The following is a 13,753-nucleotide window of genomic DNA, read 5'->3' as shown; positions in this document are numbered from 1 at the left end:
CAGAAAAGAAAACTCTTCTTTCATTGAAGTTTTTATGCATTTTTTGTTTTGCACAATCGGTTTTTGGCAGATGCCTTCGCAAGCCTTAGTCCGATTCTCAAATATCCAATATCTCGGTTTAGAAATATCACGGTTTAGAATCAATCCAATATCTCGACTTAGAATCACATCCATTTATGTCTATCAAATAATTTTCAAAAAAAAAAATAAAAACAAAAATAATAAAATGCAAAACGTGTCTAATTATTGTGTGCAACAAAAACTCAACAATTATTACTATTAAAAATTGTATTGTTTTTTGCTTATCTCTTAATGCAATTATTTTAATTTTAATGGCAAACATTTTAGAAATCTGAAATTACACTTTGTTTTTATAATTGCGTGATTACACAGAACGCTTGCTTACATGTGAAATAATTTGTACTTTGTTATCACATTTTTAATCATATCACTTTTAAATATTCGAAATATGACACTGGGAAAAGTCTTATTTCGATAATTCAATCAATACAAAATTGATAAATGGAAAACCAGCAAGATTCTAAAAATCGAAAATGGATTATTACCTCTTAAACTCAGACAAATATTGACCTAATATGAAAGATTATGCAACCTAAGGGACATGCAATTTACACAGTATTAAGGATGAATTCCTTTAAAGTAAAGAAATTTTAATGAAATCTTGGATACGAATATTTTAAAATTGTGTCCCTCATAAAAAAGTTAATGAATTTTTTTTACATGTAGTTGAAAATAATTCATATTTTCCTAAAAAAAATATTATTGTTTTAATAAATTTTCTTAAATTTGATAAAAATTATAAACTTATTTGTGTCATATTGCAATTAGCAAAATAGTTTAGTTAAAATTTTCTATAATAAGGCTACATTTCCAAAAAATGTTGGCGTTAATATATACTCAGACAGTCAACCTGCAATAAAATCCTTGGACTCTGTGTTCCTTAACTCGAAAACGGCCATCGACTGCCGCAAATCTCAACGAGATGGCTGAGTAGCACAAAGTTCACTAAATATGGGTGCCTGGCCATAGGAACATACCGGAAAATTGCGAAGCGGATGGCTAGGGACTACCTTACATATTCCAGGGGAACTAGAATCTGTTGGTATGCCTCTGGCTACCTGTAAGCTCTTACTGCGTGAGAAGGCTGTTATGATGGCGAATTTTCGATGGGAGAATTGCAAGGGTTGTAACGACACCAAGCAAATATGGCCCGATTTAAACTTAAACTACGCACTAGATATGCAAGTGTTCTCGAGACATCAGATATCACTCCTGATATCTGCTATAACGGGTCGCTGCCTGATAGGCGATTTTGCAAAAACTATTGACGCGAAGTATAATGACTATTGTATGAGCTGTCATGATGCGGAGGAAAAGGAATCAATTAAGCACCTCTTGTGTGAGTGTCATGAATTTTGTATAAGACGTAAGTACATTTTAGCTTTAGATTACTGGCGGACCTGGAAAACGTTAACTTAAGCAGTCTGCTAACGTTTTTGGAACAATCTGGTTGGTTCAACAGAAGAAACTAATCGAGAAGGTTCAGCGGTTAAAACTAGAAGTGCCCATATGTAATAGGTACTTTTAGTTTATATGGTATCACAATGGACTGAATAGTGAGCCTGACATTTAATCGGACAGCCACGTTAACCTAACCTACATAATATTGTGTAAATTGCGTGTCTTAAGATTCCAAACGGCCAACCTTCCAAGCATCTGTTGGAAGATCTGGATTGCATTGTTTCAGTCTATTTAAAATAGATTCAGGGTCAGGAGAGTTTGCAGGTATCCACGCATGTGCTCTAAGTGTAGCCGGTATGTCTCTTCTCGACTAACTCTAGAGCAGCTCCTTCCCAAACTTCATCAATTAGTATCAACGCAGCTTTAAAACATTCTATAGACCTCTGGTCTTCAAATGCGACTAGGTTAAATCGTCCTTGATACCAACCAGCCTCTTGGTGTCGAGGATCTGGGCCGGGAAACTTTTCTAGCACCTGTGAGTAGACGCCAGACAAAGCAATCTCAATTTCCCCCACTTGTATTTGGAACAATACCGTCCACTGCTCCCCTATTAACAAACGCCATCACAAGACCGTTTTTTGCCACAGAGGCAAACGATCTTTGATCCCTTTTGGAAGATGGCAATTCACCCGGTGATCTTTCTCTCTTTCCAGCTTCAAGAATTCCTTGCACCCATTTTAAGGAATTGCTTTGCTCAGTCAACAACGTGCTTGGCATTTCTGCGTTCCTTAAATCTCTTGTTTTGAGGGATTACCTCCTTTTGATGCCGTTACCATAGGTAGGGTTCGACTTGTCAAATTATCGCAACCCGTCTGCAGGTCGACTAATTGGGCCTAACTCTTGGTCATTGCCCAAATTTATAACTTCAGTCGATACCCGTCCACTGAGCCCAGAAGTTAGCAACCCAGTGAATGACTTTGAATTTCGCAACGTGGTGGCTTAACTTCCTACCACACTTGAAATTCGTAATAAGTACTTATTACGATGAGATGTTAGGTTAGGTTATGTGGCAGCCCGATGTATCAGGCTCACTTAGACTATTCAGTCCATTGTGATACCACATTGGTGAACTCCTCTCTTATCACTGAGTGCTGCACGATTCCATGTTAAGCTCAATGACAAGGGACCTCCTTTTTATAGCCAAGTCCGAACGGCGTTCCACATTGCAGTGAAACCACTTGGAGAAGTTTTGAAACCCTCAGAAATGTCACCAGCATTACTGAAGTGGGATAAACCACCGCTGAAAAACTTTTTGGTGTTCGGTCGAAGCAGGAATCGAACCCACGACCTTGTGTATGCAAGGCGGGCATGCTAACCATTGCACCACGGTGGCTCCCAACATCTCATCGTAATAAGTACTTATTACGAATTTCAAGTGTGGTGGGAAGTTATGCCACTTTGATGCGAAGTTCAAAGTCATCAACTGGGTTGGTAACTTCTGGGCTCAGTGGACGGGTATCGACTGAAGTTATAAAGAATAAATAGCTTTTTTTTGTGGACATATTTGTTGTTTTGATTTCAGCATAAAACCATAAAAACCAAACTACAAAAGTAGCTTAACCAACAGAGGAAAATTATATTTGCCAAATTTATTTGGACAAAGCCCTATAGTCTGCAAGATGGTTGGATGGACGGCCGTTTCGGAATTACTACATTCCTCATCAGGATCCTCTACTGGCAGTAAAACTATCAACCAATTATCAGAATAAATTCGGGTAATTCACTAAACCCAAAGTGAATGACACTCGAACCTCCCGAAAAAAAGTTTTCGATAGTCGACTTTGCCTAAATAAATTCTGTACAAATATTACACTTTTCCTTTGCCCAAGTCAAATCATGGATTTGAGTGCAGTTTTTTGTGGACTTAAAAATCATTTTTTTAAAGCAACTGTTATAATTTGGATTAAAAAAAATTAAATTAAAAAAAAATAATTCGAAAATTCAAAAAAATTAGATCTGTATTCCAATTTTATTTTTAGAAATCCTATATTTAAAGTTAGATAGCTCCCTACAAATTGTCTTTATTTTAAAGAAACCTTATTTTTGGGTCGGAACCAATGCCAAAATCCTCAAGGGAAGGTCAAAATCTGGATCCAATATAAAAGTTTTTGAATGCATATTTGTTCATTTTTACTATTTTGAGAATTGTATGAAAATTGCTTTACATAAACATATGACTGTTTTAGCATCAGTTTGAAAACTGACTGTTTTTCCGTGTATTGTATTTACTTTGTAATATCACTAATGAAATTACGACTTATTCACGTTTTACTCTTTACATTTATTTTTAGCACATATTTATAATATTTAACAACACTCACTTTGAGACTCAAATCCGAAATGCGAGGGAGAAATCCATAATTCAATCATAACACACCTGCCCGCCACAAAGATAATGATCAGTAGTAATCCAGCATCTGTTGGCGATGACGAATTCGCTGTGAAAGGCAAAATGGTTTCGAATAACTACAGCCACATAGAAAATGTGGAGAATAAGCAGAGAAATCATCAGTGCGACTATGACATACTTTTGAATAATTTTCAAATTAAAAAGAAACGCTATAAAGTACTGCTTAACTACGATCATATCGTGTGGGAGAAATTGAATACGAAACGAAACAATTCTCCAAAAGATTCCAATCATAATGGAAAAACAACAACATCAACGGTACAACAGGCCAATGGTACGACAACTCAAAAAGGTAGGTGATATTCTGATTATTCTTCGGATATCTATCTATATACACTGAAAAAAATATTTACCTGATATTAAAGATAACGCAATCTAAATTTTAGGATGTGCAATTAATTTACAAAATATTAAGGACAAATTTCTTTAAAATAATGCAAATTTAATTAAAATAAAGTTGATAATATTTGCTTCAAAAAAATTTTTTTTTATTAAATTTATTACGAAAATTTTGGAAATTTGCGTCCCTCCGTTAAAGTCGCGTGTCTTTAAACCAAGACAAAACAGAAAAACATTTTTGATTTAAAGAAAGAAACACATTTTTGATTTAAAGAAATCGTCCTTAAATTAACAGTTTTGGCTGATAAGTCCCCGGTCTAACAAAGAAAAACACATTTTTTTGTCAAAATTCGTTTTTATTATTCAACATAGTTCCCTTCAAGAGCGATACAACGATTATAACGACCTTCCAATTTTTTGATACCATTTTGGTAGTATTCCTTCGGTTTTGTCTCAAAATAGGCCTCAGTTTCGGCGATCACCTCTTCATTGCAGCCATATTTTTTCCCTGCGAGCATCCTTTTGAGGTCTGAGAACAAGAAAACGTCGCTGGGGGCCACATCTGGAGAATACGGTGGGTTGGGAAGCAATTCGAAGTCCAATTCATGAATTTTTGCCATCGTTCTCAATGACTTGTGGCACGGTGCGTTGTCTTGGTGGAACAATACTTTTTTCTTCTTCATATGGGGCCGTTTTGCCGCGATTTCGACCTTCAAACGCTCCAATAACGCCATATAATAGTCACTGTTGATGGTTTTTCCTTTCTCAAGATAATCGATAAAAAATATTCTATGCGCATCCCAAAAAACAGAGCCCATTACTTTGCCAGTGGACTTTTGAGTCTTTCCACGCTTCGGAGACGGTTCACCGTTCGCTGTCCACTCAGCCGACTGTCGATTGGACTCAGGAGTATAGTGATGGAGCCATGTTTCATCCATTGTCACATATCGACGGAAAAACTCGAGTGTCTTACGAGTTAACAGCTGCAAACACCGCTCAGAATCATCAACACGTTGTTGTTTTTGGTCAAATGTGAGCTCGCGCGGCACCCATTTTGCACAGAGCTTCCGCATATCCAAATATTGATGAATGATATGACCAACACGTTCGTTTGATATCTTTAATGCCTCTGATATCTCGATCAACTTCATTTTACGGTCATTAAAAATCATTTTGTGGATTTTTTTGATGTTGTCGTCGGTAACCACCTCTTTCGGGCGTCCACTGCGTTCAACGTCCTCCGTGCTCATTTCACCACGCTTGAATTTTGCATACCAATCAATTATGGTTTGTTTCCCTGGGGCAGAGTCCGGAAACTCATTCTCAAGCCAAGTTTTTGCTTCCACCGCATTTTTCCCCTTCAGAAAACAGTATTTTATCAAAACACTAAATTCCTTTTTTTTTTCACAATAACAAAAGTTGCTTCACAAAGGACGCTCTATCTCACAAACTAATTGACTTACAGACGTCAAATTTTGACACGAATCATTTGAAGGTTGGTACTATATAAAAATAATATGCATTTAACTCAAAGAGTTTAGGGTGACAATCAGAATGGCCGTGGGAATAATTACGTAGAACTTAGGATTGAGCCACCGTGGTGAAATAGTTAGCATGCCCTGTCAAAAAGTTGCAAACGTCATATACTTGTATAAAACGTAGTAAATGTCACAAATACTTACAGAATACTCAGATTTGATTTCAAACTTTTTTTGTTAATATACCTTAGTATGAAAACGCCATATTGAAAAAAATATAATTCCGTTTGTAACACATCGAAATATTGCTCTAAGACCCCATAAAGTATATATGTATATTCTGCGTCGGGGTGAAATTCTGAGTCGATCTAAGCATGTCCGTCCGTCCTTCCGTCTGTTGAAATCACGCTAACTTCCGAACGAATCAAGCTATCGGCTTGAAACATGGCATAAGTAGTTGTTATTGATGTAGGTCGGATGGTATTGCAAATGGGCAAAAATTGGTCCATATCGGTCCATAATTATATATAGCCCCCATATAAACCGATCCCCAGATTTGACCTCTGGAGCCTCCTGGAGTAGCAAATCCGACCCCGTTGAAATTTGGTACGTGGTGTTAGTATATGGTCTCTAACAACCATGCAAAAATTGATCCATATCGGTTCATAATTATATATAGCCCCCATATAATCGATTCCCAGATTTGACCATCCGATTCGGTTGAAATTTGGTACATTGCGCTGTTATATGGCCGCTAACAGCCATGCAAAAATTGGTCTATATCGCCAAAAATAATCTACCAAAATTTTATTTCTAGAGAAAATTTTGTCAAAATTTTATTTCTATAGAAAATTTTCTCAAAAATTTATTTCTATAGAAATTTTGTCAAAATTTTATTTTTATAGAAAATTTTGTCAAAATTTTATTTCTAGAAAATTTTTTCAAAATTTTATTTCCTGAAAATTTTGTCAAAATTTTATTTCTATAGAAAAAAAAAAGATTCCAATCATAATGGAAAAACAACAACATCAACGGTACAACAGGCCAATGGTACGACAACTCAAAAAGGTAGGTGATAATCTGATTGTTCTTCGGATATCTATCTATATACACTGAAAAAAATATTTACCTGATATTAAAGATTACGCAGCCTAAATTTTAGGATGTGCAATTTACAAAATATTAAGGACAAATTTCTTTAAAATAATGCAAATTTAATTAAAATAAATTTGATAATATTTGCTTTTTTTATTAAGTACGAACATTTTGGAAATTTGCGTCCCTCCGTTAAAGTCGCGTGTCTTTAAACCAAGGCAAAATTTCCTTAAGGTAAAGAAACATATTTTTGATTTAAAGAAATCGTCCTTAAATTAACTGAAATATTGAATCTTTAAATTTAAGATAAAATCGCTTCGAATATAGGCTAAGACTTATTTTGAGGATTTAGCATCTTCGGTTTAAAGTTTTTTTGGAATTAAGAAATCGCTGTTTACTTCGAAGTATCTGTTATAATTTGGATTTTTAAACTGGCATTTGTTTGTACGTGAATAGCTTTATTAATATACTGCGAAAGGAGAAAGAAAATTCGATAAATGAGTTCTGCATACTAATTTTAATTTTATTGATCCCAGGTTTAAGGCCAGATAGGTCGCTAAAAAATGTCTTTATTTTAAAGATGCCGCATCTTTGGCTCGGAATCAATACCAAAATACTTAAGGGAAGGTCAAAATCTTTGGATCCAAGTAAACTTTTTTTTGAGTGTAGATAATTTTAACATTGCATATATAATACAAAATTCGGATTCAGAATTAAAACTGAGATTGGGAAGTCTCCCTCACTCAAAACAAAGAGAACCCACCAGGAAGGAAAATTTAATTTTACAAACTTTTAACTAAACCGTATAACAAATGCCGATATCACAAAAATTTGCTAAATTTGAGTAAGGTCGGTTAATAAATGAGATCACTGTGTTCAAAAAATAAGGATATAAGAAGCAAATTTTTGAAAATCGGGACCGACTTCGATGAAATTTGGCACACTTAAAGGGTGGTTAATTGGATTACTTTGTGGCAATTTTGCCGATCGGTTAGTAAATGAACGAAATCTGACCCCCTTTGTCGAAATCGGGCGATACATATATGTTATATGTTATGGGAGCTATATCTAAATTTGATCCGATTTCTTCCAAATTCAATAGTTCGTCCTTGTGCCTAAAAAACACTCTGAAATAAATTTAATCAAAATCGGTTAACAATTGCGACCGGAATCCTGCGAACAACAAATACATGGAAAGACGGACGGACACCAAGGGCTAGATCGACTCAGGAGGTGATTCTGAGTCGATCGGTATATATTTTAATGGGTTTAAAATCAATATTTCTGGTAGGCACATTTTTTGGCAGTTCAAAGTTATTATACCCTGACCACTATGTTGTTTAGGGTATAAAAAGTAGAATAAAGGAATACACTCAAGCACATTATCAAAGACAATTTTATGCCGCGAACGGAAATTTTACAAATTCAATGAAACTTCTTCGTTATTTTAAGAAAATGTTTCGCACTTTTTATGAAGAAATTTTAACGCAGAATGTTTCAGAGAAGACAGAATTATAGCTATTCACCGAAAGGACTACAATTTCCCAATATACCGAAACTAAGTTTTTGAGCTAGGTGATACCAGTGTCTAATAAAACAAAAGTACCTAGGAAACTGAATTGGAAGAGGTACATCAAAGAGAGGTCTGAGGAAGCCTATAGATGTTGGGAACAGTGTTGTGCTCTAAATGGTGCCTGAGTCTAAAGGTAATGTACTAAGATATAATGGAATGTAATAAGTCCAATCCTGACATACGCGTCGATATTCTGATGGATGTAAATGGAGAGGAAGTGCAACATAGAAATTTTACAACGGGTCCAACTGGAAGAGGTACATCAAAGAAAGGTCTGAGGAAGCCTATAGATGTTGGGAACAGTGTTAGGCTCTAAACGGGGCCTAAATCTAAAGGTGATGTACTAAGATATAATGGAATGTAATAAATCCAATCCTGACATACGCATCGATATTCTGATGGATATAAATGGAGACGAAGTGCAACATAGAAATTTTACAACGCGTCCAACTGACATGTTATATTGGCATAACTGGGGCAATGAAGACCACGTCAATCAGAACCTTGGAGACGATACTGGACTAAAGACCTTAAGAGATCGCTATGGCTGCGATGATATTGAAGATGTTGGGAAAATGTAGGGAAACACAAAACATGAGGAATCATCAAAGGATAATAGAGGGACGGTGGGTATAATGGCGGATATCGCAACTATCCGTGATTGTATAACTGAGGTGGCTACAACTGCCGAGTGTGACATTCTGACGTCAGACCAGAGGGAAATAACTACTATACCGAGAGGACGAAACTGGGCATATATGTGGGGACCAGCCATCTAGATCCTATTCCGATTACCGGACTACAACACAATCATGGAATGAGCTAAAAACGTGAACATTTTCACAGATTTCCAGAGGAAAATGAATGCAATAGCAAACATTACGGTTCGATAGTGAACCCTATTAGGATGCAAAAGAATGATCAAAGAAATTCAAAATACGGCAGGATCCGACACATTTGGGTGCCGGGACATGCCGGAGTAAGTTTCCTCTTATTACGGCAAATGAACTGGACACATAGGGAAGTAAACTTAGAAAAGGCACAGCCCATACAGGCAACGCGAGCCGAGTTGGATGAAAGGGCACGGGGAGACACATAAAGGTTAAAGTGGCAGCCCGATTAAGATTCAGGCTCACTTAGACTATTCAGTCCATTGTGATAAACATAAAGACACATAAAGCGACGTGGGTCAATTGAACGGTCGGAAAACGGACGAAAATAATGTGGGTGACACAGAACTACTCAAGAGATTAGGGTGACAATCAGGATGTCCGTGGGAATAATTACGTAGAACTTAGGATTGAGCCACCGTGGTGAAATGGTTAGCATGCCCGCCTTGCATACAAAGGGTCGTGGGTTCGATCCAGAGATGGTCCGAGTAACAATTTTTTGGTTTTACACTGTCAAAAAGTTGTAAACGTCGAAAACGTCATATTCTTGTATAAAACGTAGTAAATGTCAAAAATACTTACAGAATACTCAGATTTGATTTCAAACTATTTTTGTTAATATACCTTAGTACACGCAAAGAAAAAAACGTTTGGAAAACGTGTACCGAAAACGTTTTTCTTTTGTTAGAGTTTTTTGAATTGCTTCGAAAATTTTAAACTTTTATCACCAAAAAAATTCGTTTGTTACAAAATTTTTATTTTTTCAATAAAAAAAGTTATTTTTGAAACAACAGCACAGTCCATTTCGTTTATATCAAACACTGTTCTTTTCTGACTTTAGGTCTTTAATAAGACACTTTTTACAGTTCAAAATTTAATATAGTACAATGTAATGTTGAACATTTTTTCGGAATCTTCTGAACATATCTGGAATATATGTAAAAAAAAAAAAAACAAAAACAAAAAAACTTTGGTCGAAGCAGGGATCGAACCCACGACCCTTGGCATGCAAGTCGGACGTAGCAACCACTGCTCCACGGTGCCAAACTAAATGTTTGTTTCTGTTAAATAAACTTTGTTTATTCGGCTCGTGGGCGCCGCAAGCTATGCTATATAAATATAACTTATATGGATAATTATCTATTGATGACCATAACAGGTACATAGCTCAGTGGTTAGTGTGTTGGCTTACAAAGTGCATGGTCCGCGGTTCGATTCTCCGTCCAGGCGAAAGGTAAAAAAATTTATAAAATCGTATAATTTCTTCTACATTGTTGGTATTACAGGAAAAGGTGTTAAGAACTAACAAACCTCGTGGATGTGAGGGAAAATGCAATTAGCAAGAAAACAAATTTTTTTTGAGTTTGTCTTTATGAAATTGTTTTTACATCCTGGAAAAGAATAAACGTTTATCACAAAAAGTATATACTTTTCTTCCAAATACACTTCCTTACAGCGAAAAGCAAATGAGAAACGAACTTTGTTTGTCTAAAATTTCGTTTGGGAGGAAAGAATTATTTTTTTTGCGTGTATGAAAACGCCATATTGAAAAATATATAATTCCGTTTGTAACACATCGAAATATTGTTCTAAGACCCCATAAAGTATATATATTGTGGGTCGTGGTGAAATTCTGAGTCCATCTAAGCATGTCCGTCCGTCCGTCCTTCCGTCTGTTGAAATCACACTAACTTCCGAACGAATCAAGCTATAGACTTGAAACTTGGCATAAGTAGTTGTTATTGATGTAGGTCGGATGGTATTGCAAATGGGCAAAAATTGGTCCATATCGGTCCATAATTATATATAGCCCCCATATAAACCGATCCCCAGATTTGACCTCTGGAGCCTCCTGGAGGAGCAAATCCGACCCGGTTGAAATTTGGTACGTGGTGTTAGTATATGGTCTCTAACAACCATGCAAAAATTGATCCATATCGGTTCATAATTATGTATAGCCCCCATATAATCGATTCCCAGATTTGACCTCCGGAACCTCTTGGAGGAGCAAAATTCATCCGATTCGGTTGAAATTTGGTAAATTGCGCTGGTATATGGCCGCTAACAGCCATGCAAAAATTGGTCTATATCGCCAAAAATAATCTACCAAAATTTTATTTCTAGAGAAAATTTTTTCAAAATTTTATTATTTCTATAGAAAATCAAAATTTTATTTCTATAGAAAATTTTCTCAAAAATTTATTTCTATAGAAATTTTGTCAAAGTTTTATTTTTATAGAAAATTTTGTCAAAATTTTATTTCTAGAAAATTTTTCAAAATTTTATTTCCTGAAAATTTTGTCAAAATTTTATTTCTATCGAAAATTTTGTCAAAATTTGATTTCTATAGAAAATTTTGTCAAAATTTTATTTCTATAGAAAAATTTTGTCAAAATTTGATTTCTATAGAAAATTTTGTCAAAATTTTATTTCCATAGAAAATTTTATCAACATTTGATTTCTATAGAAAATTTTGTCAAAATTTTATTTCTATAGAAAATTTTGTCAAAATTTTATTTCTATAGAAAATTTTGTCAAAATTTTAATTCTATAGAAAATTTTGTCAAAATTTTATTTCTATAGAAAATTTTGTCAAAATTTTATTTCTATAGAAAATTTTGTCAAAATATTATTTCTATAGAAAATTTTGTCAAAATTTTGTTTTATAGAAAATTTTGTCGAAATTTTATTTTTTTTTATATTTAGAAAATTTTGTCAAAAATTTATTTTTATAAAATTTTGTCGAAATTTTATTTCTATAGAAAATTTTGTCAAAATTTTATTTTTATAGAAAATTTTGTCAAAATTTTATTTCTATAGAAAATTTTGATATTAGAATTTGTTACTCTTTTTCAATAAGAAAAAGGCATTCGTAAAAAATATGGAAAAAGTGTGGAATACTCGTAAATGGTTCTAAAAAACTTATACTATTCAAATTGTTATTCTGTCAAAAACTACGTATTTTACAAAGGTTTCCGACATTTTTGACCTATGGTAAAATACATCGTAAATGTATGTCAAATACCTTACAGTTTACGACAGACTATCTGTGGTTCGATACCTGCTTTGACCGAACACCGAAAAGTTTTCAGCGGTGGATTATCCCCTCTCAGTAATGCTGGTGACATTTCTGAGTGTTTCAAAGTTTCTCAAAGCAATGTGAAATGCCGTTCGGACTCGGCTATAAAAAGGAGGTCCCTTGTCATTGAACTAACTTGGAATTGGGCAGCACTCAGTTATAAGAGAGAAGTTCACCTAGACTAAATAGTCTAAGTGAGCCTGAAATGTCTGGCTGCCACCTTGAGAGCTCATCTGTGTCATAAAGGAGCAGCAGAGGGTGTAACATGTAAGGCGTATTTTGAAGATGATGAGACCTACTACATTTGTCAATGCCCTGCCTTTACTAGGCATAGAGTTAACCATATTGGCGAAGAAATGTTTCGGGACCTGGTCCAGCTTAGAAATGGGGACTAAAAACAAATTAGGAAATGCATTAGACACAGAGTTCCTGGCATAAAATTAGGTTACGATGGAAAGAAAAAGTTAGAACGCACAACAAGTCGAATACCGGCTTAGGTGTATGTCAGGCGACATGGGGCATGGTAAATTGAATCCTCTTTTCAACCTGACCTAACGTACACTCATAGGAAAAAGTCTGCTAAAAACAGCAGTCGATGTTTGCTGTTATATTTTTGTACTGCAGGGCCTAATGAACAACAATTTATAAAATGTTTAGGTTATAAATGTTTCCTCAAAGCGTATTTAAGAACCAAAAGTAATTTTTGGTATATTTTTGCACAGTAATATACTTACAAGCTCCTAAATACGATCAGCAAACATTTTGTTTGCTGTTAGCCTCAATCCGATAAATATTCAGATTTTTTGCCAAATACTATACATATTCATAAAATATTGTTTTAATTATGTTAGGTTAGCTCCTAAGTTGAAATTTTTATTTGTTTTAGCCAAAATAAAACATGTTTTAGTGTAATCGAGCTTAAAAAATAGCAACAAATGTTTGCTATTTCAGCAAACAGTGATTGCTGTCCCTTTTTCAGCAGACTTTCTGCAGTTTTAGCAGACTTTTCTGCTGTCCCTACTAACAAATTTCTTTGGGTGTACACAAAAAATATTACTCATATCAATAAATACCTGATTTGTGTAAATAGGGCAGAGAATGAAGCCGACCCATTTTTGTCGGCGGCGGCGGACACTAAATTTTTGCCTCCGGCGGCGGCGGCTTGACGGCTGAGCCGATATAAATTTGTTCACTCGGCGGCGGACAATTGTCCATTATAAAATCAATTTGAAGTTAATCGAATGGTAATGAGATTAGTTGTACAACCTATCTTACAAACAAATTTACTTTTCGTTCAAATTTTCTGAGCTAAATTTTTGCTAAATTATTATAGCAGATTAAATATGA

The 13,753-nt window shown here is 34.9% G+C and overlaps 1 protein-coding gene across 1 annotated transcript in view; it reads left to right on the top strand.

Annotated features, from left to right (window-relative positions):
• Cerk (Ceramide kinase) overlaps window positions 1-13,753 on the top strand; it is a 76,427-nt gene that overhangs the window by 53,846 nt on the left and 8,828 nt on the right. Inside the window, exon 2 of the mRNA XM_075290888.1 lies at window positions 3,834-4,244. Within this exon, the coding sequence (XP_075147003.1) occupies window positions 3,938-4,244 (307 nt within the window). The 5' untranslated portion in view covers window positions 3,834-3,937. The remainder of the gene's footprint in view (window positions 1-3,833; window positions 4,245-13,753) is intronic.

The sequence above is a fragment of the Haematobia irritans genome, chromosome 1 (genome assembly GCF_050003625.1).
Source record: "Haematobia irritans isolate KBUSLIRL chromosome 1, ASM5000362v1, whole genome shotgun sequence".
In the NCBI taxonomy this organism is placed as follows: domain Eukaryota; kingdom Metazoa; phylum Arthropoda; class Insecta; order Diptera; family Muscidae; genus Haematobia; species Haematobia irritans.
This window is presented reverse-complemented; position numbering and strand designations above follow the sequence as displayed.